A 26,340-nucleotide genomic window follows, 5' to 3' on the forward strand; every position below is an offset into this window, starting at 1 on the left:
TTTAATTTAATTTGAGATTTAATTTATTTTTAAATTGATTATTTAACATATTTTTATCCCACCCTTCTCCTTACAAAAACAAAAGGACCCAAGGCGGGCACATTCCCCTGCAAACCCCAATATTCTTGGTGCTTCTTAGATCTTAAGGGTGTCGCTTGGACTCAAAGATCAATTAAACTGAAGAAAGCCAGCAGCCAAGAAACTGGAAAAAGACTAAGATTTGGGAGGCAGCTAGGAAGGAGCTAGAAAAGATTCCCCAGGTGTGAGAGTGTATTACTGGGGACAAAGGCCAAGATATTCTTGATTGCTATATTTAGAGATGAAAGTGAAAAAAACAAAACAAAGAAAGACGAGGGAAGGGAATTAATTTATTTGGAACCCGATGTTCAAATAATGCTTTAAGAAAAAAGGAAGACGGCACATTTATTTATTTAATTTATATGCCTAGAGGTGAGATTTATTGGTTCAATAAAGGAAGCCACTGGCTTTAGTTGGCAAGATCTGAGTGGAGGAGCAAAGGATAGGACCAAAAGTGGGAAGTAAGTTGATGACATATAATCACAGATCATCACCTTGCCCCATACTTCTGTTTCGGTCTCCCAGGGTCCATCTTGTCGGTGATGGCTCCCAGTAAGTGTTGGCTTCTCTGGGACAGGAGAGGTTTGCGGGACTCTCCCTCCCTGCCTTGTTCATAGGAAGAGAAGGGCCGTCCTTGCGTTCTGGCTTTCTGTGTCCTCAACCTGTGGTGCTCTAAAAGCTCGTTTCCTCTGTACCCTCATGCCACGGGGAGGTCTTTACGTTCAGTGACAACCAGGAACCCTGATGTCTTGGGTGACCTGCCCGTTGGCACTCTCTCCTAAACCATACCTGTTTCCCAAAGTGAAACCCTGCAACAGGAGCGAAGCACGCTTCCTGTTACCGCCAGCATCTTTCGCAGCTTCCACGTGCCTTAGGGCCGCCGGAGACGGCCGAAAAGCAAATCAAATTAGCCGCGGCTTTGATTTGTGTGCGGAAATTATTGGCGGGCAGCTCCTTTGGATCTGAAGCCTTTTTTGTTGTTCCCTGAGGAATAGCTTTGGAGTAGCCAAAGGACCCGTGAATATCTTTTCTGATCTCACCACGTCTCAGCTTCTCGGGTAAGCAGCCCTGGTCAGAAAGCCCAGTGGGTCGTTTTTCTTAACGATTTCGCAATAGGTGGAAGATTGGATGGAGAGCCATTGCCGGTCGTGGCCTTTGCACAAAAAAATAAATAAAAATGAACTAGTCTGAACAACGGGCCTGATTAAGAATCCATACATAATGGCCAGTAACCTGTTGGATGATTAAGTAGCATAAATATTTGGATGTGGAATCCGGAAGACGTTTACCTCTCTTTTTTTGCATGACTGGTTGTGCAAAGGAAACCACAGCCGTGCGACAGACGTTGCACAGTGTGGTTCTGGTGGGCTCAGAAAGTCAAGTGGCCTTTGCAGGATTCCGTGGGTGCATTACCGTTCACACACCGGACGCGGCCTCCCATGATTTTGCCATATCGTGCTTGTGCAGAATTTAGATAGATCAGATACCGACTGATCTATCTAAGCAGTGAAGAAATATTCAAATCATTATTTCCTTTTTTAAAAATTCATGCTTTTATTTTATGCCCTGTGTTTCCACCAAAAAAAGGCACACAAGGCAGTTAACAGTATTAAAAGTATGGATGGAAAAACTAAATCATGATTAATTGCGTAATAGGAAAGAACAAAGAAAACTATCCAAAACATAGTCTAGAAAAGGCAGAGTCACCATTTCTCCAATTAGATTCAGTGTAAGAACAGACCCGTTTACATGCCAGAAGCCATCTTAGGGGGGAAAATGTGTTTTTGCTTTTTTTTGACTGAACAACCATCTAATCTCCTGTGGAAGGGAGTCTCACAGCTTGGAGGCAGCCACTAAGAAGGCCCTCTCTTATGGGGGAAATGATAGCAGGGTAGCTGTATCATTCCTAGACAATTCCACAGATCTATATTGTGATAATACAGTGGTGCCTCGCTTAACGTTGATAATCCGTTCCACGAAAATCGCCGTTAAGTGATAACATCGTAAAGCGAAAATAAAAACCCAATTGAAGCGCATTGAAACCCGTTCAATGCCTTCCAGTGGGGTAAAAACTCACTGTCCAGCGAAGATCCTCCATACGGCAGCCATTTTCGCTGCCTTTATAGCGAGTAATCCGTCCCTAGAAAACAGTGGGGGGCCATTTTGAGCACCCAGCGGCCATTTTGAAGCCGCCGATCAGCTGTTAAAAAAACATCGTTTTACAGAGAGTCGGTTCCCGAAGCAGGGAGGCGATCATCGCAAAGCGAAATTCCCCCATTTAGACCATTGTTTTGCAATCGCAATTGTGATCGCAAAAAGATCGTCATAAAGCAGATTTGTCGTAATGCGGGGCAATCGTTAAGCGAGGCACCACTTACCTTTATTATGCCGAGTTTTTAAAAAAGGCACAGAAATAACTGCAAGCTCTTAGGACCCGCAGTTCCTTTCTTCAGGCAAAGATGTTATGAAAGGCAGCTGTGTTGTATGTGTGTATTTTGCGATGTTATGGGAGGAATACAAGTAGGGCTCATCAGCAGGGATGTTAGCAAGACTTTGGTCCCGAGTCCTGAGTCCCTATTAAAACGCCGGCTGGATGCCTCCGTGGTTTAGATCTCTGGCTGTGGAGCCAGAAGGTTGGGAGTTCAATTCCCCCACTGTGCCCTTTTTTTGGGGGGGGGTGGAACCCAGCCTGGGTGGCCTTGGGCGAGATGCACAGTGATCCCAGGGCACCCTCAGAAGAAGGGAATGGGAAACCCCTTCTCCATAATTCTCTGTCTAGAAAACCCTGAATACGGTTGCTATAAGTCAGAATTGCCGTGAAGGAACTTAGGGGAATGGTAGAAAAAGAGAGGGGGGAAAAAAACTGAAGTGGCAGACTGAAAAAGGAAGATCAGAGTGACCTTGACCGCTATGGCTCTGCTTTCCTCCCTCCAGCTGTTTTTGACCCCTTCCCCTGCACTCTGCAGCTCCTGACCCCCCCCACCTAGCAGACTACAGTGGGGTCTTGACTTGAGAACTTAATCCATATTGGAAGGCGGTTCTCAAGTCAAAAAGTCTGTAGGTCAAGTCTCCATTGACCTACAGTGCATTGAAAACCGATTAATCCCATAACAGGCCGTTTTTGTTCCATTTTGGTTTTTTTCTGGTCTGTAAGTCAAATCTCAGTCTGCAAGTCAAACCTAAATTTTGCGGCCAGAGAAGTCTGTAACTCAAAAAGTCTGTAAGTCAAGCCGTCTGTAAGTCAAGGGTCCACTGTATCCTTCATGAAAAGCAGCTGTAGTGGAAAGACCACCCAGACCCCACACCCACGCCCCTGTTCTGGTTTCACTTGAATCCCATTGAAGTCAACAGGGCTTCCTTCTGAACTGGACTGGACGATACGTTTCCTTTAAGAGATTGCTCAATTCCCCGGTCTGTCTGGCACTTGGCACCATAGTGTCATCGGTGTGAATGGTTCGGTCAGCAACAGCTTGGGGCTCTTCTCTGGTCTTAGAATCGGTCCGGGGAGAAGGCCAGGGTGTCTTTTGACCTCCTAAGTCTCTGTTCCATGAAGTTGGAGGTCCGGGAATCATCTTTGTCCACCTCATCACATTGTTTTAAGTCAAACGTGGGGAACCTGGGGGCTGTGGGTCATAGACCGCTAAAGTGTCCTCTCCCCAGCCTGCCAACGGGCTCTGCCGCTGAGAGCCGTCTTCAAAAATTGAGCAGTCACGTCGTGGAGGGTGGAGCGGGCTTGTTTTCTGCATCTCCGAAGGGTAGGGCCGGAAGTCGTGGATTGAAATGACAGGAAAGGAGATTCTGACTCAACATGAGAAAGAACCTCCTCCGAATGAGGGCAGGAATCAACGGGCCTCATAGGGTGGTGGATTCCCCAGCGCTGGAAACTGAGACCCGTCCGAGAGGCAGTAGGTAGAGCGTCTCCTGCTTTGGCCGTTGCTGGACGTGGTGACCCCCCGCGGTCCTTTGCTTGCCTGTGATTCTATGTGCTCAGCGAAGGGTGTTTCAAGGCTGGGAAGCTGCTTGCGTGAAATGGAATCCGGCTCTCTGGACCAGAAAGTTGCTGTCTTGGGGCTATTGCTGAGATGATGTGCATGGAATTAGGCGGCCTGCTTTCTTTGCTTGGTGGGAAGTTGTCCCAAATTGGTTGCAGTGACACCTGGCCTCGCCCAATTTGCTTTGGCGCCCGTCTTGCGCCGTTCGCCTGTGGCTGGAATGCGGCTCCTGAGACTCTCTCGGAGAGTGGGAATTCATTCCCCAATACGCGTGCACACCCCCAAGGCCAAAGAAAAGCTACTATCCTTGTTTTATTCAATAAGAAAACAATGTTGTCATTGTATTCGTGAAGGCTTTCACGGCCGGGTTCTAATGGTTGTTGTGGGTTTTTCGGGCTCTTTGGCCGTGTTCTGGAAGTTGTTCTTCCTGACGTTTCGCCAGTCTCTGTGGCCAGCATATTCCAGTCCTCTGAAGATGCCGGCCACAGAGACGGGCGAAACATTAGGAAGAACAACCTTCAGACCACGGCCAAAGAGCCCGAAAAACACACAACAACCAACGTTGTCATTTTCTGGGAGAGGTCACCTGATGCGTATCGGTTGCTGATGAATTAAGTCCACAGACCTCTCTTGGTTGTCCTTGGGTGTAGCAAATTCATAGAGTTGGAAGGGGGCTATAAGGTCCAACCCCCTCCTCAAGGCAGGAATCCAAGTCAAAACAGATCTGAAAGAGGGTTGTCCAACTTTCTCTTAAATGCCTCCCGTTTTGGAACACTCACCACTTTCTGAGAACTTTGGCTCCATTGTCGTGCTGCTCGAACAGTTAAGAAGGTTTTCCTGATCTTCAGCCTAAATCTGGCTTCCTGTAGTTTGAGCCCGTTATTACGCATCCTGCACTCTGGGATGATCGAGAACAGATTCTCCCCTTCCAACCTTTCAAGGATTTGAAGAGTGCTTATCACTCCGTGGTCTTCTTCTTTTCTCGAGGCTAAACCTGCCCAGTTCCTTCAGTCTTTAGTGGTAGTGAAGAGGTGAGGGCCATGCCAGCTCAAGCCATTTCGGTGGCAGAAGTCAGCGTAGGATGGCATTGAGGTCTCGGGATGTCATGTGGAGTCTTCGTGCCTATGCTGTGCTTCCTGATGAGCAGACAGAATCTTAGGGCAACTGGCAATGGGGCAGAAAAATCTTAGATTGTGGTTTTGTTTGTTTATTTTTTTTGGTGCACAGATCAGATTTAGGCATCCTTCAGTCTCAAGAGACGATGGTCATGTGCTCTGAATGGAGGACTTGGAACAGCGTCTAATGTGGCTGAGAAGGCCAATCCGAGAGGGGCCATCCCTTCCACACTGAAGACAAATACAATCTCTCCCCTGTCCAGCTCCCTGATTTTGCTGGTTTCTGGAGGGCCTCTTGGCCTCGGCCTGCTGGATAAGGGTCTCTTCAAATTGGGAGAGGCCGTGATGCAGCGGCTGCCTCCAGGCTGAGCGCTCAGAGGTCAAGGTTTCCCATCTGTTGATCTGTCCATTCGTAAGGCCTTCAGATCCTGCTTGCAGATGTCCTTGTATCGCAGCTGTGGTCTCCCTCTCGGGCGATTTCCCTGCACTAATTCTCCATACAGGGGATTTTTTGGAATCCGACCGTCAGCCATTCTCACGACATGCCTGAGCCAACGTAGACGTCGCTGTTTCAGTCACGTATACACACTAAAAACTCCAGCTCGTTCTAGGACTACTCTATTTGGAACTTTGTCCTGCCAGGTGATACCGAAAATGCTTGCATGGCTACAGGTCTATTAGAAGCTGCCCTGCCTATTGCTGTGTTGAGCAGAGCTAGGAAAAGTTACTTTTCTCGACCTTCCATCCATCCATCCATCCATCCATCCATCCATCCATCCATCCATCCATCCATCCATCCATCCATCCATCCATCCATCCATCCATCCATCCATCTATCTATCTATCTTTCTTTCTATCTATCTATCTATCTATCTATCTATCTATCTATCTATCTATCTATCTATCTATCTATCTATCTATCTATCTATCTATCTATCTATCTATCTATCTATCTATCTATCTATCTATCTATCTATCTATCTATCTATCTGCATACATATGCATGTACATACATACATTCATAAATTAAACAATCAATAAACAGTGAGATTTAAACACATTACATCGTAAAAACCGATGGCGCCATAAACAATGTCCTGGTGATAGCAGGACAGGATGGATGCAAGCAGTCCCTCAATGAGGGTCAGTGTGAAAGGCCTCCCTGGAAATGCATTGCCTCCTCAAGGACGACAGAGAGGGAGCCAGGTGTAACTCCTCTGAAAGCTGGTTCCATAAGGTTGGGGCCACCACGGAGAAGGCCCTGGGCCCCTTGTAGAAGAAGTGCAGGCCTCCCTTAGAGTGGGTTACCCGGAGGAGCCTAGCCCGGGAAGACCTGGTGGGTTGGGCCGGTGACATAGGGGAGAGATGCTCTTGACAGGTAAGATGGTCCCAGACTCCGAAGGGCTTTATACATGAGTGTCAAAACCTTGAACCTGAACATGACCTTTTCTGGGGATGCTGAGGGTTGAACCCAGGATATTCAGCCTACGAAGCTGATGCTCTACGACCCAGGTACCTCTCCTTTCCAAGGAGTGTGGTTTCCTCTCCCATGCTCGAAACACCCGGGGCAAGATTTGGAAGTTTGAGTTTGTCGTCGTCGTCATCTTAGAACTGCAGAGCTGGAAAAGGGGGGAGGAACCCTAAAGGTCATCAGTTCCAGCCCCTGTCAAAGAGGCCCAACCTCTGGATCCTCAGCCAGAGACTTTAAACCACTGAGCTGTACAGCAGTTGGCAACATGTTTGGGAAAACCCCACAACCTCTTGGATGTCTTCCTGCCTCCTCCTCCTCCTCTTCTCACTAACCTATTGCCACCCACCCACCCATTTCTGTTCTATATCCTGCCACCCCCACTGGGAAAAAATATATGATTTTTTTTTTTTTTTTGGCTTAACCTTCAGCTTTGCCCTTAAGGAGCTGTCAGGGTGGCGGTAATGAGCATGCCGATCGATGGTGTGGCTGTCTAATCACTTTGTTTATTGTATTAATGAGATTTTTTTTCTTTTTTGCTCTTGTCTCTGCCTTTTCCACCGGCGGTCACGTCCCCTTTATGGCTTCTAGGGTTGGCCTTGTCCATTTCTGTTCTCAGCCTTGGTTACGGCTGTGTAAAGGGCGGGGGGGGGGGGAGGAGAGGGGCAACCACACTGAGCACAGCGTAAAAATACATTGCATTTCTGGGAAAGACCAGGTTTAAACGACAACAAGAGCACCAAAATACAAAACAGGATCTTCCAGCTTATTAACACTCCAGCCATCATCCCACCAGTGCATCGCTGTGGTCTAATCTAGAACAGGAGAGATGGTGGAAAGGCTGTAATGCGTGCCCTCTTTTTCTGTCTACCCTCCACGCCCCCCTTGGCAAATGTCATGGCTAGTATTTCTCCGATTACCCATGACCTTGTAGTTTTGCCGCTGACAGAGCGATCAGAATGGACAGAATTGTCTGTTTCTGGTCTGTATCAGTCTCCCATGCGTTCAAGCTGATGTCCATTTCCATCTCAGTTTTTTTTTAAAAAAAATATTTTGAAACACACAGGGACAAACTTATTTTAAAACGCACACACAAACGTTTCAAAACTACACTTTTATGGCATCCATTTCCCCCAAAGCATGCATTGCTCTTTAAAAACACACACATTTTTGTGCACATTTTTGAGTCAAGAGTCGGTGTCATAAAATTCAAAGAAATGTGTAATCTTTTCTCATCTCCGTATGAGTTCAGGAAGTGGAGATTGGGTCTCCTTGCTGAAATAAGCAAATACACAGACTGAACAGAATTCTCCAGGAACCGTTCCAAACCTTCCTGGGGCTCTCCGGCTGTTGGACTACAGTTTCCATCATCCCTTACCTGTGCTACCAGAGATCATGTGCATTGTAGTCCTAAGAGAGCTGAAGGACCTCATACAGGAGGTTCTTGATTCCTCTCTTCTGTGATCAATCCACAGTCCCTCCCAACAATTCATGATTTTTGCGGGTGAGGTCTTTTTGAGCTGTGCCTTCGGCTCACGCTTCATGTATTAAACTCTCATAATCCTCCCTAATTAGGTACAAGTTAGTAATTCAATACCAACAGGTACATGTAAGAGGAAAGCAAGCATGATAACAGTTGTTTTTTTAATGTCAGCCTTGAAAGGATAAACCAGGAAGTCTTTTTTTAAAAAAAAAATATCTGTGCAGGATTTTTAATAAGAAAAATATGGAATAAGGAAGGTGTTTTATGGGGCAACCGACGTTGGGGTGGGCAAGTTCTGTCCTAGGTAAGGAAGCCCATGTGGTTTGGGATTTAGAGTATTGGAACTGAGGTTCAGAGACCCAACTTAGCGGCTTGAGGTGAGACTACGTGAGGGACCACCTGCCCAGATTTTGAAGTGTCCTGGCAAGGCCTTGTTGGATCAAATGGATGAGAGAACGAGGCAGAGTTTTCTCTCGAGCAGCACCATGAAACGTGAGCCTTCATCCCAGTTGAAGCCCGCCTAGCTTTATCCTTTTTAAGCTTCTGAGAGGTGGTGAAAACTGTTATTTTGCCACATCTTTGGACTCAAACTGTTGGACTTAAAACTCAGGTTTAAGGCGCATTTTGCCTCCGTTCTGCTTTTGCATTGATTTTATTGCGCGGCACGCCGGGTGAGCAGGAAAGCAACGCGGGAACCCATCCAATAAATAACATTTAAATAAACGCTCCTTCAAAACTGACAGGGTGACTCTCAGGCTAGCTGCTATCTTTCAGCTCGATCCGCCTCACAGGAGCGTTGTCAGGATAAAACGAGCGAGTAGGTAGACCGTTCCATGTCTGTTGGACTCTTTTGAAGGAAATAGGTGATGGTGATGGAGGTATGTGTGGCATAACGCAGAGCAACTGAATACTTTATAATTTGCTGTTGGCATAGACTGGTTTACTAGAGGAAAGTTCTGGATTGGGTAATAACTTTCATAGAATAAAGGGAATAGGGAGGGGGCTTGTAAGGTAATCAAGTCAAAACTCCTTTCTCGATGCAGGAATCCAAGTGAAAGCAGATCTAACGGTGGTCCAATTTTTCTCTTGAATGCTTCCAGTGTCGGAGCGCCCACCCCCTTCCAAGGTTATGGGTTCCGTTGTCATACTACTCTAACAATTAAGAGGTTTTTCCTGGTATTCAACTACAATCTGGCTTGCTGTATGAGGTTCGGCCCCTTATTACATGTCCTGCACCCTAGGATGACTGAGAGCAGATCCTGCCCCACCTCTGGATGACTATCTTTCAAGGATTTGAAAAGTGTTATGTTATGGCTGAAGGGAGATATTATAAATATCTGGTTAAATACAATATGCCCCGTTCTTTCAGTCTTTCCTCCTAGGGCTTGGTTTCCAGTCCCCTGATAATTCTTGTTGCTCTCCTCTGAACTTGTTCTGGTTTGCTAGCATCCTTCTTAAAGTGCGGTGTCCAGAACTGGACACAACATTGTAGATCAAGGCTAACCAGTGCCGAATAGAGGGGGCCCTGGTACCTCTTAGGATCTGAAGACTACACTGTGCACCCTCAAATGCCATTTGCCTTTTGCAGCAGCCGACTGGATTATAATCCAGTTACCGACAAGGTGAGTTTTTGGGTTAGTCTCCCAAAACCCTATCAGGTAAAGAGAGGAGAAAACTTGGGGGAAAACAGGAGGAAGGCCAAACGACTGGGCTGGATGCTATGCCCGTTGCTCCTGTAGACCGACTGAGGGTAAAGCAAATCTGGAAGTTGTAGTCCCAGTTCAGACAGAAATGTCAAGGGGTCCCTTTTAGAGCCTTTCCTCTCCATGCAGCCAAAAGCCCTGCTTGGGTGTTCTGTGGACTCTTCTGTCCACTCTTCTGGGTGAAGAAGAGAAGAGGGGGTTAGACTGGATGACCTTATGGGGCCCTTCCAACCCAACGGTTCTACGATTCTATGGAGAACACAAGTCTCCTTCTTTGTCAAGTTTGATGCAGAAGCCCGTGGGGCAGCTTGACGGCTTCTGGCAGAGCATGAGAACTCATCTTGCTTGTAACTTTTCAAGTCTCCCATTCCATCCCGGAACTTTGTTTCTTCAGACGGATGACATGGCTACTTCCCCCCTTATGGCTTTGCAGAGTAACATAAACCTAAAAAGACAGATCCGCTGCCTTGGAGGGCTTCCCATCTCCATGCTGTCAGTGGGGGGGGGAGAACGGAGGGAGGCAAAGAGTAGCAGAGAAGAGCAAGACCGGGCATCTGCAGCTGCTGACAGGCAGATCTCATGTCCTACTTTGGGGTCGCAGCTCAGGGTGAAACTGACCGGATGACCTTGCGCCCATTGTCTTCTCTTAAGCTACTTTGCCAGGGTGGTTGCGAGGCTAAAGAGAGCAGAATCCTTGTGACGCCATTGACGATTTGCAAAGGGTCAGATATTGGGTGGGGGAATTGAGGAAGCTTTCAGGACGGCTTCGGACACCAGAATTTCTCCAGCAAAAAATGAGCCGAGGTGCACAAAAACGTTGAAAAACCTTCTTGTGGGTTTAATGGGGAATCCTATTTCAGAAGGGATGTCCGGGCAGCCCACGGGGTGAAAGGGTTTTCTTTCGACACCGGTTTTCCAGAAAAGAGCTCGAGAGGAGCTGTGAGTTGGCAGGATACCGTCTCATGGTGTGTCTTAAGTCGAAGAGAATCAAGAGTTAGACCAGCCATTCCTTTCTAGATCTGGAGATTTCTGCAAGGTGCTTCTAGGGCACGGCACTGGAGGTGGCTCTCTCTTTTCCATTCACCTTGGACCACAAAACAGCTGGGGCTGACCCCAGGGCAGCTGTCTCGTATGACCCCGGAAAGAAACGGCGGGCTTCTTTCTGTGTTTCTCGAAGATCAGTGACTCCCACGTGGCAGCAGAAGGGTGATGGGAGTCCTGATCCCTTTCCCCAGACGGCGGCACGGAAGAAGCGATGACCTCGTGGAGTTTCGGGTTGTCTGGGATGGTAGAACAGATGGTAGATGGAGCAAGAAGGGCTTTTTCTGTGGCTCGAGGAGTGGTAGCATACGGGGGGTGTGGTTGGAGGTGCTGTTTGGCGATTCTCCTTTTCCTCTGTGCGTCTCTCCCTCTTTCTTCTAGTCTCTCTTGGGCGGTGGAGCTGCTGTCAGGCTGTTTGCTCTGCTGTAGCCGGTGCCCTCGGCGGTGTCAGTGTTGCCCAGTCATGACGGAAGCCTTTATTAATAGCAGTGGGTGCTGCGGGCCAGCTGCCTGCATGCAATGGGTGGAAAGGATTGCTCAGGCTCCCTTTCTTTCTTTCTTTCTTTCTTTCTTTCTTTCTTTCTTTCTTTCTTTCTTTCTTTCTTTCTTTCTTTCTTTCCTTCCTTCCTTCCTTCCTTCCTTCCTTCCTTCCTTCCTTCCTTCCTTCCTTCCTTCCTTCCTTCCTTCTTTCTTTCTTTCTTTCTTTCTTTCTTTCTTTCTTTCTTTCTTTCTTTCTTTCTTTCTTTCTTTCTTTCTTCCTTCCTTCCTTCCTTCCTTCCTTCCTTCCTTCCTTCCTTCCTTCCTTCCTTCTTTCTTTCTTTCTTTCTTTCTTTCTCTCTTTCTGTCTCTCTCTCTCTCTCTCTCTCTCTCTCTCTCTCTCTCTTACTCCAGCTCGGATCCACAAGCCGATCTGCCGGGGCCGTTGGGTCGTTCCTCCAGGCTGCGTGGGCGTTTAGGGTGGGGTCAAAAGGTACAATGGCGCACGAGGGCTCCCGAAGCCAGCCCCGCTGGCAACGTGTCATTCGCTTCCCGAGGGTGCTGCATCGCTTGCTGCCCTGATATGACGTCCAGAAAAAAAGGCACAAGAGGTGGAGATCAAGGCCACTCAGTTGGAGAAGGGAAGGTCACGGAAGATGTGTGGGCGAGAGAGAGGGATGTTGAGCACCACCATTATCGGAAAAAAGGCATTTTTTGGGGGAAAGGCTGAGAAAGGAGAAGCACCTGTCTTACGCCCAGTTTTTCCAATATTCTTGGCCTACGAAATCCATCATGCCCGGACGAGAGCTCAGCTTAACTGGCACAAAGGAGAATAAGGCAGACCTGATGGAACTGCATAAAATAACACACTGTGTGGGTCTCTCCAACAGGGAGGCCTTTTTTCTTCCTCTGTTATGATTCTGCAACCCGTTGGGGTTGTCCGCTGTGGTCAAAACAGCGGGCGATTCCAGACAGAGAAAAGAAAGTGTTCCCCCCACCATGATCCTTAGAGGATCTGTGGAATTCGCTGCCACAGGATGGACTGAGGGCCACCTATTCGGAGGGTTTAAAATGAGACAGATGCTTGGAAGATCAGGCTGTCAGTAGCTACTTAATCATGGTTGCCTCAATGATGGGAGGCTGTATCCCTTTTAGTAGCCATGGCTTGGAATGTGGAACAGGATGGGTGCCTGCTTTCGTTCACACCCTGCATTTCGCCTTCCCACATTGAGTTGGCCATCGTGGCAACAGAAATCAGGTAGACTTTCATCAGATAAACCACTGGGGCAGCTCTTGTGTTCTTATGACCTCCTCCCCTTCTTCCTCTTTTCTTCTTCTTCTTCCTCCTCTTCCTTCTTCCTCCTCCTCCTCCTCTTTTTCTTCCTCTTCTCCTTCTCCTTCTGCTTCTCCTTCTTCTTTCTCTTCCTCCTTTTCTTCCTCCTCCTCTTTCTCCTCTTCTTCCTCTTCCTCCTCTTCTTTCTCTTCCTCCTTTTCTTCCTCCTCCTCTTCCCCCTCTTCTTCCTCTTCCTCCTCTTCTTTCTCTTCCTCCTTTTCTTCCTCCTCCTCTTCCCCTCTTCTTCCTCTTCCTCCTCCTCTTCTTCTTTCTCTTCCTCCTTTTCTTCCTCCTCCTCTTCCCCTCTTCTTCCTCTTCCTCCTCCTCTTCTTCTTTCTCTTCCTCCTTTTCTTCCTCCTCCTCTTCCCCTCTTCTTCCTCTTCCTCCTCCTCTTCTTCTTTCTCTTCCTCCTTTTCTTCCTCCTCCTCTTCCCCTCTTCTTCCTCTTCCTCCTCCTCTTCTTCTTTCTCTTCCTCCTTTTCTTCCTCCTCCTCTTCCCCTCTTCTTCCTCTTCCTCCTCCTCTTCTTCTTTCTCTTCCTCCTTTTCTTCCTCCTCCTCTTCCCCTCTTCTTCCTCTTCCTCCTCCTCTTCTTCTTTCTCTTCCTCCTTTTCTTCCTCCTCCTCTTCCTCTCTTCTTCCTCTTCCTCCTCCTCTTCTTCTTTCTCTTCCTCTTTTTCTTCCTCCTCCTCTTCCCCTCTTCTTCCTCTTCCTCCTCCTCTTCTTCTTTCTCTTCCTCCTTTTCTTCCTCCTCCTCTTCCCCTCTTCTTCCTCTTCCTCCTCCTCTTCTTCTTTCTCTTCCTCCTTTTCTTCCTCCTCCTCTTTCTCCTCTTCTTCCTCTTCCTCCTCTTCTTTCTCTTCCTCCTTTTCTTCCTCCTCCTCTTCCCCTCTTCCTCCTCCTCTTCTTCTTTCTCTTCCTCCTTTTCTTCCTCCTCCTCTTCCCCCTCTTCTTCCTCTTCCTCCTCCTCTTCTTCTTTCTCTTCCTCCTTTTCTTCCTCCTCCTCTTCCTCTCTTCTTCCTCCTCCTCCTCCTCCTCTTCTTCCTCTTTTTCTTCCTCTTCCTCTTCTCCTTCTCCTTCTGCTTCCCCTTCTTCTTTCTCCTCCTCCTCCCTCTTCCTCTTCTTCATCTTGTTTATCCTTCTTCCTATTCCTCTTCTTTTCTTCCTCCTTATCAATAGTATTATGTTCCTCCCACCCTCCAGGGGAACTGAGATGACTACAACGCCTCTGCTCCTCCTCACTGTATCCTCACAACAACCCAGCCAGGTAGAACAAGCAGAAGAGAGGTGACTGTGCTAAGTCCACTGAGGGGGGCTTTCATAACGTACTGGGGACTAGAACCTCGATTTCTACGTTTCCTGTGCAAGACATTAGCTGCTATGCCACGCTACCTCTTGGTGCGAACTCCTCTTAGTGAACCAAGGCTGGGGAAGATTGTCCCCAAGAGGGTCCGCTCTGACTGGCAGCCTCCTTGGCAGGATCTCTGGGAGAACCAGGTCCTCTTTGCCCTCGGCTGTCACTGGGTGTGATCTTCAGTGGAGATGCTCGGGGGGGGGCGGGAGTTGGCCTTGAACCACAGACCTTCTGGGTGCTAGTCGGGTGCTCCGCTACCAAGCTGTGAGGAGGGGGGTGTGTGGCAACTGCATAGGAGTCTGCCTGTCATAGCACAGCGCTTCATCTTCTAATATAAGAGATGCTGAGAATAAATCCTGCCTGAAATTCATTTCCTCTGAACCAGCGATGCCGTGACTGATACTCTGAATAGGTTAGAGGGTTGGGAAGAGCGCAAGGAAAATGCCGTGGGCCCGAACTCTTCTATAGCACATCTTTCCTTTGATAGCAAGTGTCAAGGCCAGATGGCCATCTATCAAAGATGCTGCTGTCCAGGGGTGAGACAAAAGTGGTCCCAGCATGTGCCAACTAAGGCTGATGGGAGTTGCAGTTCCAATGTGATGTGGTGGCCAACACTTTGCTTAGCCCTCTGTAGTTGCACCCTGTATTGCAGATGTTGCATTGATAAGGGATGGTCTAGATGACCTCCATGGTAGATTCCTACAATACGACCTGTTCTCACAGGTGAGAGGGAGGCCCTGGTGAGTTTAAGCTTCTGAGAAACCACGGGCTTCAATCTCCTCCACGGTGACCTTGAGGATCTTTCAAGGTGGACCCCCAGTGAAGTGGATATGGTTTCCTCATGGCAATGGAAAAGTTGCCCGTGGGAGGAAATGGTGTGCTGATCTGCGAAACTGACAAAGATGATAGAATATCTTGGAGTCAGATGGGCTTGGTATTGAATGAGCCATCAAGATCCATCGGCCTTAGAAAAGACCTGCTCTCCTGGGGGAGAAGGTGACCTTCAATGTCAAGCCATCTTAAAACGCTTTACAGTGCAATACCAACAGTTGATCCTGATGCTAGAGAAATCCGTTTCTCTGCAGCTGTTAAGAGGACAGAAGCCTAAGCTCAGAAGGCAGAGAGGAACCAGATGGAGGGTGGCAGATGATGTCACTGCCCTTGCTCATCAAAAAGTCTCAGAGCTATGACACCGTGAGCCACAACCCCACAACATGCGATTGCTCACTCGCCCTCCATCGCTCACATGGTGTGTTACCCCCACCCTCACTAACCGGCCGTGCGGGCTCACGAAGAAGCAAAGCTCTCTAGAAAGATGTGTGCGTGTGCGGGCGGAGGTTGTTCACACTTGTCTTTACACGCTTGGCGACACCCTTGATCCGATGTGACACCCTGGGGCTGACATATTAAGCCAGCGCAGCAGGAGCGAGAGACTCTCCTGCTCGGTGCCTGGAGGAGGACAGGGCTGTGCAGAGGGTGTGAGGGAAGCTGGCAAAAACGGCAGCCTCCACGTCGCAGGCCCCCCCCCATCACCCCACACGGTAGATGTATGCTTTTGGTGGAAAAGCTTTGCTCTGAAGGCCAAAGAAGTTCTCCTGTGGAACTCACAGCCACTGGGCCGGAAGCTGGCCCCTGTCTTTGGCCGGGTGTTTACTTTCTGGCTGGCTCCTCTGTAGAGCTTCCCCAGACGTTCCCTAAATGCCTTATACGAGACATGGCTAGTACTGGTCACGCCGGTTGAAAGATTAGGGGAGATGCCCATTAAGAGTCATTCTTTGCAGGCAGCTTTGTGGGCACTCCACGGCCCCCAGCAAGCGCGGTCTTGTTTGATTTTGGAATCAGAGCTGGGCTAGACCCGGTTGATATTTGAAGAGGAGACCCACAGGAGATCCCAGGGCTCCTCAGGTAGGGCGAGGAAAGGCGGCTGCCCAGAATTGTGGAGAGCCGTAGCTGCCCGTCAGAGCGGGCTTCCGAGGCCGATGGTCTGACTTGCTATGAGGCAGCTTCTGGTGTTCCTCAAAGCTTCCCTTGAGAACGGAGGAAAGCGCACGCTGACGGCTCAATTCCAGATTCAGGTTCATGCCGTTTGGGGTCAGAATGTGAAAAACGTCCCTTCCTCCCCGCTCAACTTTTCTGATGATGGGGATGAAGCCTTGGGAAAAATCAGGATGAGAAAGGTCTTTGGCTCATGTGTTGCTGTGGTGCTGAAGCAGCGACAGAGAACGTAAGGGGAGAGATGCGTTTTGTCCCGCCGGCCGGTAGCTTCTAACATCGACTTTTGAGAAATGGGAAATGAGAAATTTAGAACTTTTCCCTATAGCAGCAGATATAACTGGAATGGCGGCTGGAGTTGTAACTGCAATGGATGCAGTTTCAATTCCATTTTATATTTTCAGTGTAACTTCTGTGTAACTTTCAGTGTAACTTCTCAACTCTGTCTAAGGCCTCTGGTTTGCCTAATTGTATGTTTTTTTCTTTAGGCAGCTGAGAATTAAGAACCTTTCGCCTACCTGGATGAAGGCATGCAGGGAATACTTATCAGATTTGCAGATGACACAAAATTGGGTGGAATAGCTAATACCTTGGAAAACAGGAAACAAAATTCAAAGTGATCTTGATAGGCATCAGCACTGGGCAGAAAACACCAGAGTGAAATTTAACAGGGAGAAGTGCAAAGTTCGACACCTAGGGGAATCCCCCCAATGCACAGTTACAAGATGGTGGAGGGTACCTGTCTCATTAATACTACAAGTGACAAGGATCTTGGAATTGTCGTAGATCAAAAGCTGAATATGAGCCAGCCGTGCAATGCGGCCGGCTGCAAAAAAGGCAAACGTGATTTTAGGATGCATTAACAGACGTACAGTGGTGCCTCGCTTAACGAGTGCCTTGTTTAATGACAAATCCGCATAACGACAGGTTTTTGCGATAGTTTTTGCGATCGCATAACGATGTTTTTAATGGTAAAATATTGCTTTGCGATGATCGGTAAGCTGTTTCGCTTACCGATTTTCGCATAGCGATGTTTTAAAAACAGCTGATCAGCGGTTCCGAAATGGCCTCCGGTAAAAAAAAATGGCCGCCCGCAATGTTTTCGCGCCGTTTCCTCGCATACCGTGCAGCCAAAATGGCAGCCGTATGGAGGATTTTCGCAGAACGGTGAGTTTTAAGCCCATAGGAATGCATTAAGCCCATAGGAATGCATAAAGCCCTATGGGCTTTTTCTTTTCACATAACGACGAATCCGGATAGCGACGATTTTTCCGGAACAGATTATCGTCGCTATGCGGGGCACCACTGTATAGTCCCTAAATCCTGTGATGTACTAGTCCTCTGTTCAGAACCGGTTAGGCCTCCTCTAGAGTGTTGTGTGCACTTCTGGATACCGCACTTTAAGAAGGATGCCAACAAACGAACAAGTTCAGAGAAGGACAACAAGGAGGATCAGGGGGCTGGAAACCAAGCTCTGTGAAAAAAGACTGAAGGAACTGGGCATGTTTAGCCTTGAGAAGAGAAGACAGAGGGGAGATAGGATGGCACTTTTGAAAAACTTGAAAGGCTGTCATCCAGAGGAGGGGCAGGATCTGTTCTCAATCATCCCAGAGTGAAGGACAAGTCATAATGGGCTCAAGGTACAGGAAGCCCGATGTCAGTTGAATATCAGGAAAAAAACTTATTAACTGTTAGAGCAGCACGACAAGGGAACCCATGATCTCGGGATTTGGGGAGTGTTCCATTGCTGGAGGCATTCAAGAGAAAAATAGACATCCCTCTGTGATTTGGATTCCTGCCCTGAGCAGGGGGTCAGACTTGATGGCCTTATAGGCCCCTTCCAACTCCATGATTGATTGTATGCTTCTCCCTTTCATAGGCTGAGCTTTCCCATGTTGTCTTCTTTTCAGTGAAGAGATTGCTCTCCTTTTATGTTTTGGTCCACCCTTGTGTTGCGTTCCAATTCTCAGTGTCTGCAGCCAGCATGGCCATGGGACCTGCTGGAGATGAAGACTTAGGGATGTAAATCTTCACGTGCTTCATTTTTACGGGACGGAACACCAACCAAAGACGTTTCCCTGTGGGGTGTGGCAAACACAAAAGAATTTGTGGATTTTCTCCCTCTCCCTCTCTCTCTCTCTTTTTGCAAAAAATAGCTGCAGAAGTAGTTTTCATGCAACCTTATCTTTGGGGGCGGGCGGGGGGAAGTCCTGTGCAAAATGCAAGCGCTTCGATGCAAAGTACGATTCAAAATACAAAGAAACCCACCGTTTCTTTGCTGAGGCTGACAAAAGAAAAACCTCTGATCTTTTCACTCTCGTGCAGGAACAACAACGAAAAAAATCTCACAGCAGTTGACCATTTTTTTGACAGGGTCATGCATTGCGGCATTCTTTTTGTTGTTGCTGTTAAATCACGGATGAGAAAATATGGGAGTATTCATTACATCCTTAGCACAGACAATAAGAGTGGTGGGTCCGGTACTTGGGAGGGAGGCGTTCGACGGGGAAGGGAGTCTGATCGCTGCACGGACCACGATGGTGTCTTGTATCTTCTGTTAGCCATGATTCCGAAACTGATAGAAATCCACCTCTTGTTTGGGGTGAAGGTGGAGGGTGAAAGGAGCAGGATCAGCTGCCCTGAAAACCTGCCCCACTCCTCTCAGGTGTCTTTCAGGGGGCCATCCCAAGATATTTTGCTGCCTGAGCCAATGGCCACAATAGAAATGCTCTCTGTTCTCTACATCAGTGGTCCCCAACCTTGGGCCTTCAGATGTTCTTGGACTACAACTCCCAGAAGCCTTCACCATCACCTCTACTGGCCAGGATTTCTGGGAGATGAAGTCCAAGAACATCTGAAGGCCCCAAGGTTGGGGACCACTACTCTACATAGAAGCTGCCTGGATTGGCGGGGGCATCATCTTTCATCCCTGGCACCGGGCTGGAGTCTCCTCTCCAGGGGTCTCCTTCAGAGCAGTGGTCCCCAAACCTTGGGCCTCCAGATGTTCTTGGACTACAACGCCCAGAAGCCTTCACCACCACCCCCTCTGCAGGCCAGGATTTCTGGGAGTTGAAGTCCAAGAACATCTGGAGGACCCAAGATTAAGGACCACTGCTTTAGAAGATGGGGATCCATGCAGACAGCTCTGCCTTCCAACTCCAGCGCTGCCTTCTCTGCTCCCGGCTTGAAGGAACCCGTCATCTTTGCCCTTGCGAAGCTCTGCACTTAACCTTTTTTGCAGCGTAAAGTGATTGAACTTAGCAACGTTTCAGGACGGGGTGGGGAGGACGGTTAGAGAGGAGGAGAAGATGTTTTTATGGCGATCCTCTTTAGCTTCGGATCCTCTGCAGCCCTTCAGAGGTGGGAGTGAGTGGCAAGGGGGGGGGGAGAAGGAAGGGAGCAAGGCTACAGCTAGCTTCAATCAAGCACCCATTGCAGGTGCGGAATTTAATTTGATTGGCTAATTAGAAGCCGAATGTTAATTATGCCCATTACCCAATGAGGTGCAGCAGACGAGGGAGAATTTATAAATAGCCCCGCCGCGCGGCTCATTTGCATGATGCCGTATCACTGCCGTTGCTATGGAGATCCAACCCTCCCCAGCATCCAAAGGGGGGAGGCTTGTTTAAGCTGGCATCCGAACTCGACTCTCTGCATGTGGGGAGGGGGCCTTTCTGATGTCCTGACGTCTACTCTTTCTGGATCGGGAGCCCCTCCCCTTGACATCTGGTCTCCATCCCTAGTTACTCTGGGGCAGCAGGAAGGTAATAGCTCAATTTGCTTCTCTTCTCCGAGGCTGCGCTAGTTAGAAAGAGAAATTTAGCAGAAATACACCGACTTTTGTAATAGTAAATACTGTGAATCGGCTACTTTTTATTGTGCTTGGCTAAAAACGATTATTTGGACATTCTCTTTATGGTCCACAAACAGACCACAAAAATATTTAAAAAGTGGTCTTCAGAATCTTCCAGGATTCTTCCTCCAGTTGGGCATCCCAAAGCTTGTGCAGGAGGGTACCAAGAAAAGCCCCAGACCTCAAGATCTACTGTTAAATTGCTAAGAGGAGACAGGAGCTTCCCATTGCTTTCATTCTAGATTGCCACAGTTACTTTAACGGTCCTGTAGCTTCAGCATTTAGCCATTTTCTGCTGGATGGGAATTTTTTGCACTCCCACATCCCAGTTTCTGCAATGATCAGTCTAAAGATCCATCCATCCATCTCTCTCTCTTTCCATCCATCCATCCATCCATCCATCCATCCATCCATCCATCCATCCATCCATCCATCCATCCATCCATCCATCCATCCATCCATCCATCCATCCATCCATCCATCCATCCATCCATCCATCCATCCATCTCTCTCTCTTTCCATCCATCCATCCATCCATCCATCCATCCATCCATCCATCCATCCATCCATCCATCCATCCATCCATCCATCCATCCATCCATCCATCCATCCATCCATCTCTCTCTCTTTCCATCCATCCATCCATCCATCCATCCATCCATCCATCCATCCATCCATCCATCCATCCATCCATCCATCCATCCATCCATCCATCCATCCATCCATCCATCTCTCTCTCTTTCCATCCATCCATCTCCTTAAAAGGACCCAAGGCGGCTTACACCATTAAAAGACAATATTAAAGTTAACAACAGTATACAAATACTAAAAAAGATCAACCAAATACCATACAAAAACTTAGGCAACATCAAAACACAATTCAAAGCAGTAAAATAGTACAATGTATTTTACAAAAACCCACTTGGGCAGCTGGTCACTCAAGGAAAGCTTGCCTGATGAGAAAGGCCTTTGCCACCTTGCGGAAGGAGAGCGAAGATTGGGCCAGTCCGGCCTCCAGTGGGAGGGAGTTCCAGAGTCTGGGAGAAGCCACAGAGAAGGCCCTCTTCCATGTTCCCCACCATATGCACCCATGGTTTTGGATTGTGCTCATGGGCCACATAACTGTGTTTCGGTTTAGGCAGTCCTTCCAACCAGGGATGGGAGTAACTGGCTTCCCCAGAGGCATCCAGTGTGATCAACGCCCGGGGATTATGGGAGCAGTAGTCAAGAGCATGGGAGGGCCAAAGCTTCCCGTAGCTTAATATAACAATCTTGACACATGAGATTAAAATGATGGATGTGGGGGCAACCCTGACCAGCTCTGTTGGCTGCCGACTCTGTTCAGCCCTTTCCTTTAGATCGAGGGCTGACTTCGGTTGGCAGGATAGATGGAGGAGCTTGCTTCCCCTCCGTTTTGTCTCTGTCTGTGTCCCCCCTCCCCAACCCGGTCCCTTTTGTACACCCCCTCCCATGCTATAAATAACCAGGCTCTTCTGCAGTAACAAGATGCAAATGCACCCTCCTTCCTGAGCGGTAGGCGCTGGGGAGGGAAGAAAAAAAAGGGGGGGGGGAGAGAATAAATTGCTTCTCTGACAGTCAGTTACAAGGGTAATCATTCCAAAAAGGCAATTTGACGGGAATGAAATTTGCATTGCATTAGCACTCTGAGTGACACGTGGGAAGGTCCTGATCCAGCTCGTGGGGGGGGCGCAGGCTGGGAAGGAGGTGCAATGGTTCCTACCTTCCTTTGCATGAGAAATGGCAAGAGGGGAAAAAATCAGGGCCAAGGAGCTGGGGAGAGGATGCCAGCCTGCATTTGTCTTTTTATTTATGTGATGCCGCTCTTCCCCACTTCAGCTACGGTTAGAGGAAGGGCTCTCTTCTCTTTCCCGGTGTCAGCCTTCTCGCACAACGGTCTTCCGAGGGAGGCCAGGCAGGGAGACAAGGGACGGCCCTGTCTTCTAGGTTGTGATGTTAGGGTGTCGAAGCTGATCGGCGGGGTGTCTCCTGCTGATCCAGCAACGACGCAACCCTCTGTACAAATGGATGTTGTCGTGTGTTTGGGTTTCGAGTGGGGTGGGGGGGATCCAAAGAGTCTCCCGCTGCTTATTTCCTTCTCTGTCTTCTGCTCTCTTCCTTTCTCCCCTTTCCCACCTTCCTTCCAGGCCTGAGACCTTCAAGGATGCACATTCCAGACTGAGCTCAGAAGCCGAGGAAGACGCACCTTGGCGCCTTGGCCGGAGCCAGCGGTCCAGCCTGACGTGCAGCAGAGGAAGATGCTGTAGCGAGCCACTGAGCAGCCGGTCACCTGGGCCTCTTGGGGAGGGGGACGTGGGGCCCTGAAGGAGTCTTGGGACCGCTTGATCGCTGCGCCTTCCAGCCGAGATCCCCCTCCCCACCTCCCCGGGCGCTCTTGGCTTCCTTTGGCTTTCGGAGGAAGTCCTCTTGGCACCTTCTGGATTGACGTGAGGACCAGCAACCCCCTCCGTACCCCCTCCATAGGAGTGCCCTCCTGTCTGATGTGGATTTGAGGGTGTGCCAAAGGGGTGGGGCGCTGTTAGCCTCCAGGTAGAGAGAGAGAGGGCCCCCCCCCTGCCATGGCGAGGAAGCCGGCGGTGCGTTTGCTGCTCCCCTTGGCCTTGCTGGTGGCCTCCACGCTCAGCCCGGGAGCCGGTGGCGCCGCCTTGGAGTTCAGCGGCACCACCGGCCAGTGGGCGCGCTACGGCCGGTGGGACGCCAGTTCCTCCGGGGAGCTGAGCTTCAGCCTCAAGACCAACATCTCGCGGGCGCTGGTGCTGTACCTGGACGACGGGGGGAACTGCGACTTTCTGGAGCTCCTGATCCTGGAAGGCCGTCTGCGGTTGCGCTTCACCATCTCGTGCGCCGAGCCGGCCAGCCTCCACCTGGAGACGCCCGTCAACGACGACCGCTGGCACATGGTGCTCTTGACGCGCAACTACCGGGAGACGATGTTGGTGGTGGACGGCGAAGCCCGGGTGGCCGAGGTCAAGTCCAAGCGCCGCGACATGACGGTGGAGAGCGACCTCTTCGTGGGGGGCATCCCGCCGGACGTCCGCCTCTCGGCCCTCACCCTCAGCACCGTCAAGTATGAGATGCCCTTCCGGGGGATGGTGGCCAATCTCAAGGTGGGCGACATGCCCCCCGCCCTCTTGGGCAGCCAGGGCATCCGCAGCGACATGGAGTACCTGTGCGCCAAGCAGAACCCTTGCGTCAATGGCGGGATCTGCACCGTGGTGAACAGCGAGGTGCAGTGCGACTGCAGCCTCACCGGCTTTCAGGGGAAGTTTTGCAGCGAAGGTAAGAGGCTGAGCGTCCCTTGAACCCGGTGCCTCTCAACCACCACCCCCCGGACCTCCTCCAGAGTCGCGGGGAGGAGCTGGGACTGTGAGCTGAGATGTCCCATTCAAATCTCCTGCATTTCTATTATTCTCCCAGAATTCGTAAAAATAATGCAGAATTGCTGAGCTGGGAGGATCCCCCCCCCAAAAGTAGTCTAGTCTAGTGGTCCTTGACTTTCCGTGTCATACGGATCATGATGGGTCCCGCCACGAGAGAAACGAGAAGGCCACAGTTTCCTAGAAGGATATTTATGTGTTTACAGGCATCCTGCAATTATATTTAGACAGGCCTTTTAGCTACGCGCTTGGCTTTTGAGGAAGGCTCTTTTAACGGTGGCCGCTGTGCATTTTTCCTCTTTATTCCTCTTCTTGTGCTTTTAGATGGGTTTTTTGGTGGTTTTAATCTAGGGCTCGTTTTTAATTGATAGTACATTTAATTATGTTTTTACTCGTAGGCCTTTTAAAGCTGTGTGTTTTAATGTGAGCCACCTCGAGTCCTCCACTGGGAGAAAAGCAGGATAGCTAACTAAATAGATAGACATCCAGGCAGATAGATAGATACGTAGAGAGAGACTATTTGTCATTTATAGTTGTATGCTTAAAGCATATAGAAAATACAGTAACATTTTTAGATGCATACCCGAAGAAACATAAATGATAATTCCATTAATAGAATGGGTAACAATTTGCTTAGTCTGCTTGGAGGAGGAGACGGGAACAGAGGGGGACTGAATTCTTAGTAACCGTAATGAGAACCCTACAATTACCATTAGTAATTGTAATAAGCAGCATCCTACTGAGAGAACAGCTGGCTGGAGAGCTCAGTGAGATGGAGCACTTGGCTTTTGAGCCAGGAGACGGGAGTATAATTCCCACTGTGTGTCCCAGGAGAAGAGCCAGCCCGGGTGGCCTTGGGCCAGCTGCACAGTCCCACCAGCAGAAGAAGGTTGTGCTTTATTCCGGGGGAAACCTGGAAGGGGACGACCCTCGGTTGGAATTTAACTCAGTGGCATTCGATTGTTATTATTACCCAGATAATTTCTCCATATCACTGGTGACTGGCGTACCCATTAGTTGAAAAAACCACTGGTTTAGGCCAGCTCTTTGATGGTGCAGGAAAACTAAGCGCTTGATCATCGATGGTAGCTGGCCCTCTGGCTTCTGTTTTTGAAGGGAATCCATCGCCTTCTGAACCCATCGTCTCCTGCTCGGCCGTAGAACCGTTCTTGCTATGAGACGCCTCTTCCCGATTCTTGCCCCGAAATATCCTTCCTTTTAATTTCAGTCCGTCGGTTCAGGTCTTGTCCTTGGGAAGCCTGCTTGCTCCGTCGTCCATATGACGGCCCTTCGGCTGTTTAACAGTTCTGTCACCTCTCGGTCTTCTCCGCTTCCGGCTGAATCCGCTCCGGGGTTGGTTCCCCAGTTCTTTCCTTGTTTAGCTCTGTCATGTGGGCTGCAAGCAGAATCCTCTGCCGTAGACAGGATCCGGATGATCCATCCGGGCAGGGGAAACCGAGCTCATTCCCCTGCGTGATAAGGGGAGAGTGAGTTTGGTCTGCTGCATTGGGGCGCCGTGAAGGTGGGTATGATAAAGTAGGTCAGGGATGGGCAAGGGTGCTTTCCAAACACTGTTGGATTTCAGCTCCCATCATCCCCCGGCATTGGCTATGGGGGCCTGGGCTGATAGGAGCTGCAGTACATCTGTTGTCTGGAAGGCCACGGCAGGATTTTGGAAAGTTTGTTTTTTTTCATGACAATCCCCAGAATCAATCCAGCTAGTGTCCCTTTTCCTGACTCCTACATTTTTAAAAAAACCTAGCTGTATAATTTGCAGGGAGAAAATTTATTTATTTTTTGCTGCATTCCAGGAGTTGGAATAATAAGAATAATAAATCCAGATAACTCTTTCCCTGTTCTGTTTGTGTGGATTGTAAGCAAGGAATGCCCCTCCTTTTCTGCCCCGTAGTAGAGCACCTTGGGCAGGGTGAAGGATGTTCTTTAGCCAAAGTGGTCGTAATAATCGGCCCAGGCAGAGGAAACAAACGCCTCGCAGGTCATAGGCAATCTGGTTCCCAGCTACACACCATTTATTCAGCTATTACTTATCTGTTTATGACCGTGTCTGTTGTTCTGGCAGGCGTCCAGCATAGGCTGGAGGCCGGCGGTCCTGGAAAAAGCGGGTGTGGGAGGGAAAGACGGACGGGGAGACCCTGGGAGAAGGGGAAGAGAAAATCTGTTCTCCCTTCTCCCTGACCCCCTTGTGTGGCACCTGCGGGCATATTCTGGTGATATAATTTGTGTTTTTCAAAACATAATTGCGCTTCTGGAAACGGTGGTTCACGGGGAGAACGAACGTGTTTTCTAAGATCTCCGTGCTGGGTGGAACCAGTTCTACCATTAGGCATACTGAAGCAGGCAGCGCATGTTGGACGTTATGAGAGAGCAGCAAGTGGTCAGTTTACCTATTTTTCAGTGTATAAAACTATACTTTTGTCTGAAATCTTTAGACTAAAAATTGAAGGTCGTCCTATACACGGAAGTAAGCTGAGGAGAAGACAAAAACAAGTGGAGGGGAAAGCAGGGATCAAAGCGATCCTGCAGCGCTTTGATCCCTTTCCCCCTACACTTGCTAAGTCCCACTTAGATTTCTTAATTTTGGATTAGAAAAGTGGGGGGGCGTCTTATACATGGAAAATATGGTATTTGTGATTGTTATTGTTTAAACAGGCAGGGATCAAAAGAGAGGAAGTTGGAGGAGTTTCTGATGCTGGTGCTGAAATAATAACTTTGCTGCCTTGATCCTGTGTGTGGGTCAGAGTGGTGGCAGAGGCATGAAAAGAAGCCCCCCCCCCGCCTTCGCATCTTTCCAGTCAACAGCCCACGGGGTCAAGATGATGAATACACAGTCCTGAGGACACAGCCCTCATCCTGAAGGCAGGCCGTGTGATGAGGCAGAGTGGGGTGGCGATCTCAGGTAGCAGATTTTTGCATATCACGAAACAGCAAGAAATACGAGGAGCTGTTTGAGACCTTGTTAATTACCTTTTATTGGCGGGAACAGAGGGAGAGGCAGGCAGGGAGCGTTTGGGCCTCGGGAG

General features: G+C 49.1%; 1 protein-coding gene across 33 annotated transcripts in view; it reads left to right on the forward strand.

Annotated features, from left to right (window-relative positions):
- NRXN2 (neurexin 2) overlaps window positions 1-26,340 on the forward strand; it is a 559,504-nt gene that overhangs the window by 40,465 nt on the left and 492,699 nt on the right. For all 33 annotated transcript variants that reach the window (XM_078382060.1, XM_072984193.2, XM_078382066.1 and 30 more), the window contains exon 2: window positions 22,049-23,201. In XM_078382060.1, the coding sequence (XP_078238186.1) occupies window positions 22,481-23,201 (721 nt within the window). In that variant the 5' untranslated portion in view covers window positions 22,049-22,480. The remainder of the gene's footprint in view (window positions 1-22,048; window positions 23,202-26,340) is intronic.

This window comes from Pogona vitticeps, chromosome 15 (genome assembly GCF_051106095.1).
Source record: "Pogona vitticeps strain Pit_001003342236 chromosome 15, PviZW2.1, whole genome shotgun sequence".
In the NCBI taxonomy this organism is placed as follows: Eukaryota; Metazoa; Chordata; class Lepidosauria; order Squamata; family Agamidae; genus Pogona; species Pogona vitticeps.